The 5,187-nt window shown below is 51.6% G+C and overlaps 1 protein-coding gene across 1 annotated transcript in view; it reads right to left on the bottom strand.

Moving 5' to 3' along the window:
* DDB1 (damage specific DNA binding protein 1) overlaps positions 1–4,615 on the bottom strand; it is a gene marked incomplete at its 5' end in the record, with an annotated part of 11,180 nt that extends 6,565 nt beyond the window's left edge. The window contains 8 exons of the mRNA XM_005426583.2: positions 32–148; positions 300–383; positions 739–897; positions 1,591–1,688; positions 1,787–1,901; positions 3,128–3,349; positions 4,214–4,330; positions 4,433–4,615. Coding sequence (XP_005426640.2) covers positions 32–148; positions 300–383; positions 739–897; positions 1,591–1,688; positions 1,787–1,901; positions 3,128–3,349; positions 4,214–4,330; positions 4,433–4,615 — 1,095 coding nt within the window. The remainder of the gene's footprint in view (positions 1–31; positions 149–299; positions 384–738; positions 898–1,590; positions 1,689–1,786; positions 1,902–3,127; positions 3,350–4,213; positions 4,331–4,432) is intronic.
* Between the last annotated feature and the right edge of the window lie 572 nt (positions 4,616–5,187).

Below are 5,187 nucleotides of genomic sequence, written 5' to 3'. Positions count from 1 at the left end.
AGCAGTGCGGAGGGAAAAGCAGGGATGTTACCTGGCCTTGGCCTTGCCTCTCCAGGTCCACCACGCACATGTCCACGATGGGCCCGAGATTGGTGAAGGTCTCCATGGCCACCACGTAGGATCCCTGCTCGTTGCTGTCCACATTAAGCTGGGAATAAATACTATAATCAATTTTTGTCTTTAAAGAAACAGGACAGGGGAAGGACGGGCAAGGAGAAGACAGGAAAATGTATCCAGATCTCCAGGTTTTGATGGAAATTGAGTCCTGTGGGAACACACAGCCAGGAGCTGCCACGTACCTTCACGAGCTGGGAATCTCCAAGCCTGGAGCCAACAAAAACCACTCCGTTATCCAGGTAGGTCAGGCACTCTGCAATGGATGTCTGGGAAATGGGAAGAGGCAGGTGACCCACCAGTGGCATGGAAAGGTCCTGGCACACATACACACACACACACACCTTCCACCACTAAGCTGTTATCCAACAGGAAAACCCTGGGTTTGGGAAGCTAATTTAATCCCTTCATAAATCCCACAGAGTCCAAGCTCCTCACAGTACAAGTACCAGGAAAAAAAATGGGAAGGAGGTGTAAGTTTAAGTGCCCACAGGGAATTTTACCAACAGTTCAGGGCTGTGACAAATGCAAGGCTCCCAAAATTCTCACTCATTCCTGAAAGGAGCCTTTCCAGACTTGGGAGAATCCCAGGCAAGTACCAGGGATGGCCCAGGTGATTCCTACCTCTCCCAGCAGCTCCACACGCAGATCCTTCAAGGTGACAGTGCCGTCCATCTGCTCCTCCTTCTCCAGGAGTAGCATGAAGAGCCTCCCTTCCATGTCTCCCAGCAAATACCGCGATCCGTTGGGATCCACGCGGTTGTGGCACACGATGGTGCTTTGCTGCAGGGAAAGAAGGGAATTCCAGGACTCCACTGGAAGAGCCACAAACTGGTCCCCAAAAGTTCTGTGCAGGTGATGTGCTCCCACCTCCAGTATCCCACCCATTCCAGAGCTCCAGGAGTGGACTGAGACCTTCAGGCACCCATATTCCTGTTTATTCCCCCAAGATATTTAGCTTGTGCTTATCACCATCTTAAAATGACTTTTGGATGGCAATTCCAGCCCTCTTTCAGCTTGGAAGAGCACCTCAGCCATGGCACTGGTGCTTCCTCCTCCTATTAAATGTGGGAAGTGACCTGTTATTCCCACAAAACCCACAAGTCCAATTGCTGTCCCAAAATCTTTAAGCCTTTTCTCCTCTGAACAAGTCTCCAGGGGGCTCATCCATGTTTTCCACTGCCTGAAATTAAACCAGGCTCTGCCCTGGAACTGTGCCCAGACCATGCACTAATTCCTAATTAATCCCAGTCCCTGGGGCCCAAACAAAATTCCAAGAGCTCTACAGAAAGAGGAGGCACACAGGGATCATGGATGTCCCTTGGCCCCCAAAAACAGTGACCAGGAAGCCAAACCTCTGGAAGTCCAAGTAAGTGGCACTGTTAGACCACACCAGGGACAACAGGGGCTTGAATTCCTGGCTGGAAGGCCTGGGAAGGGAGGGATTTTTTGGGATGCAGTCCTGGATCCCCTCACCTTGATGATGGGAGGAGCAATAGCCAGATATTTATCCCCATTGTGGTAGGTGATGGATTCTTGCCCGATGATAATGGCGCCTCCGAAGGGCTCCGGCACTGCGGGACACACAACAAACATGAGACAATCTGCCTGGAAAAAAGGAGCCATCCAGCCTGGAACAACATGGGAAGATTTTTCACAAACAAGGCCCAACCTGCAATGACCATGGAGGCTTCGGCCTCCACATTTTCCTGCTTCCAAGGGCCTTTGTTGAATTCCTTCTCCCGCAGGGACACCTCGTATGTCTTCACGTGGCGGCCCTGGGGGTCCTGGGAGAGAAGCAAAAGTGGATGAGATTCCAGAAGTGAGGAGATTCCACCTCACCTCCTGCAAAAACACCCATTCCAGTGAACTTATGAGGTTTCTCACCTCCTCATTCTCCCCCACATCCACATGCCACCATTCTCCCAAATTCTTCCATATACAATTACCCCCTGAAGAAATCCCTGAGCTGGAAAAGACTGGGAAGTATTTTTCCATTGTTTTACAATGATATTACAATGATATATTACAATGATATGGGAACTGATATTCTGGAATTTGTGTTCCTCTGACAACCTGGGAACAAGTGGCATACTGGAGTATCACCCCCTCCTCCAGCTCTTGCAAACGTTCAGGAATTCAGGGGTTTTTATCATATTTCCCTGTAGTTCAGGACTTCTCAAAAATTATCCCAGCTGCTGCTGTCTTATTCAGACCAAGTCCTGGGATAATGGGTAATAAATGGAGAAAGAATCAAGGAAACAGCTTGGAAACATTCTCCTCTCCATAGGCAGGGATTGAAACAATCCAGAGGTTTATGAGTCAGAACTGACATCCTGCTCTTGCTCCAAGGGTTCAAGTTGTTTTGACACGGATTGTGGAATCCTTGAAGTTGGAAAAGCACTTTTCCAACTGTTCCCCCAAACTCCAGGTATATGGTGACAAAGTGGTTTCCTCCCTTCAGGAAGTTTGGGGGGATCCAGCAGTGCCCAAACAAGGAATAATGGAGCCACTGCTGGAATGGGATTTCAGCTAAGCTTGGGATAGCCTGGAATTTAACACAGGAAAGCTAATCCCTTGCTCATTCAGAACAGCAAAGGCTCTTTGGATCAAAAAGGCATCCAGACAAGACCAGGAATGCTCCTCCCATGAGGAGCCAGATGATGGGAGAGGTTATGAATCCTCTTTACACACCTGGAATCACCTCCCAAGAATACCAAGCAGGCCACTGCCTTGTTTTTTCAAGGAAAGGCTCAAGTCTCACTCTGGGAAACAACTGGTTGTGGATCTTGCTGGAAAGATCCCTAAACTTCTCCTGGGGGGTATAACAAGGAAAATTCCCCCCCAAGGCAGAGCTGCCCAGGAATCCTGTGGGAAAGCTCTGCTTCCTCCCTCCCAGAGCTGGAAAAAGGCAGTAGGGAGGAACATGGACCTGGAGGAGCTGGAATCACCCCTCATTCTGCCTTCCAAAAAGCCTTTGGAAAACCTGGGTTATCTGTGGATAAGCAGGCACCTGGTAGACGAAGCAGATGGTGGGAGCTTGGCAGCCATAAAGGAATTTCACATCGATGACCTGGAGCTCTTCCAGGCGGATGTTGAAGGCCTTTAACTCCTTGTTGTCCCGATCCAGGGGGATGACCTTGAAGAGGCCATCGTAGAGGCGCAGCCCGATCATCCGGCACTCGGGATCGATGATCCCGATGATCCCGGTCTCAGAGGGCCGCCCGATGCGATCCTGAGGGAGAATCCCAGAGAGAGGAGAAAGGAAAAGGGGATTAGTCCCAGGGCAATATCCCTGAAAAACAGGGACAGGAGTTAGCTGCCAGCCCTTATAGGTGAGGAATGGCTCCTTGCACACTTCTCAACGGGCTTGAGAATTCCAGCTGGGAAGCCACCGAACCTAAGGAGGAGACGCCTTTCCAACTGCCCCACCTGGCAGAGCTCCCACAACGCACAGCTTCACCACAAATTCCCACAGGACTCATTTCCCAGGGAAAATTCAGCCTCACAAGGAGTTTAGGCTTTCATTTTTCTTAAATTTAATTTGTTATTCCACAAGGTCTCCCAAGAATATATAGGGAATCCATAGGGAAATTACTTGGAGTATCTTGGTCTACTGGAAAGTATCTATAGCAAGGGGTGGAATGAGATGATCTCTAAGTCCTGTCCATCCCACACCATTCCATGATTCCATGTGCTGGCTTAGATGAGATATTGGGAAGAAATCCTTCTCTGTGAAGATAATGAGGCCCTGGGATGGATTTCCCAGAGAAACTGTGGCTGCCCCATCCCTGGAAGTGTTCCAGGCCAGGCTGGATGGGGCTTGGAGCAACCAGGGATAGCACAAGGTGTCCTTGCCCACAGAAGAGAACTGGATGAGCTTTAAGGTCTCTTTTCCAACCCAAACCATCCCAAAATTCCACTAATCCTTCCAGAGACCAAGACTAACTCTGGAAACATCCCGTGACCCATCCCAGATCCAGCAGCCGGCAAGGAACCACCAACAGAGCAGCAGAAATCCAACACTCTGCTGCACCAGGAAGGCAAAACCACCCCTAGGGAAGGACATTCCCATGCCAGGTGCTGCATCCCCCCTCACCTGCACGTTTCCATGGGCACGGGTGATGATGTCGATGCTATCCCCGTTCTGCTTGTATTCCAGGATGCAGGCGTTGTACTTGGCCGTCAGGATGAACAGCAAATCCTTGCTCTCCCCCTGCCCGGAAAAACCAACAGTGAGTGCAAATCCCCGGGGTGGAACTGCCATCCCAGCCCGCCCAGGCGGGCACAGCTCCCTCCCTGCTCTGCCAGCAGCCACCTTGGGGCGGAAGAGCTCCATGACGGCGGTTTTCCCGTACATCCCCACTTCCTTGACGGGCCGGAGCCCCTCGGCCGTCACCACGTAAATCTCCAGCCGGGTGTTTTTGGCAATCAGCAGGTTCAGGTCCTCCGCAGAGGTGAAGTGTCCTGGGAAAAGAGCGAAGGAATCCCAGAGGAAGGATCAGCTGGCAGCTCAGGGAGCCAGGCTGCACTTCCACAGAGCGTCCCTGGAGCATCCCAAAATCCCAGCAGCTTCCTTCCACAGTGCTAAATGCTCTCAGCAGCTGCTTTCTCTCAGCCTGCACTCGTTTTTCTGCAGAAATGCTCTTCCAACTGTCTTTCCTCAGGAATTCTCATTCCTGGGATCCCTTCCCACCATGCCCAGCACTCCCAGGGCTCTTGGAGCTCCCGTAACTTCCCCAAATCTCATTCTCTCTCACTCCTATTATGCATTTCAGGAGCACTTTGATCCTTCTTCTACCTCAAAATCCCCCAGTATCCCAAAACCCTCCGATACCCCAAAACCCTCCGGTACCCCAAAACCCTCCGGTAAACAAAATCCCCGGTACTCCCAACCCCTCCCGTACTCCAAAACACACCCGTGAACCCCAAAACCCTCCCCGTACTCCCAATCCCTTCCCAGTGCCCCAAAACCCCCCCGGGACCCCCATAGCCCCCCGGCACCTCCATCCCCCCGTGTCCCCCGTACCCCCAGCCCCCGGTACCCCACAACCGCCCTCCCACGCCGCCCCA

The sequence above is a fragment of the Geospiza fortis genome, unplaced genomic scaffold, assembly GCF_000277835.1.
Source record: "Geospiza fortis unplaced genomic scaffold, GeoFor_1.0 scaffold450, whole genome shotgun sequence".
Classification (NCBI taxonomy): Eukaryota; Metazoa; Chordata; class Aves; order Passeriformes; family Thraupidae; genus Geospiza; species Geospiza fortis.
Note: the sequence above shows the minus strand (reverse complement) of the source record. Positions and strands in the feature narration are given on the sequence as shown.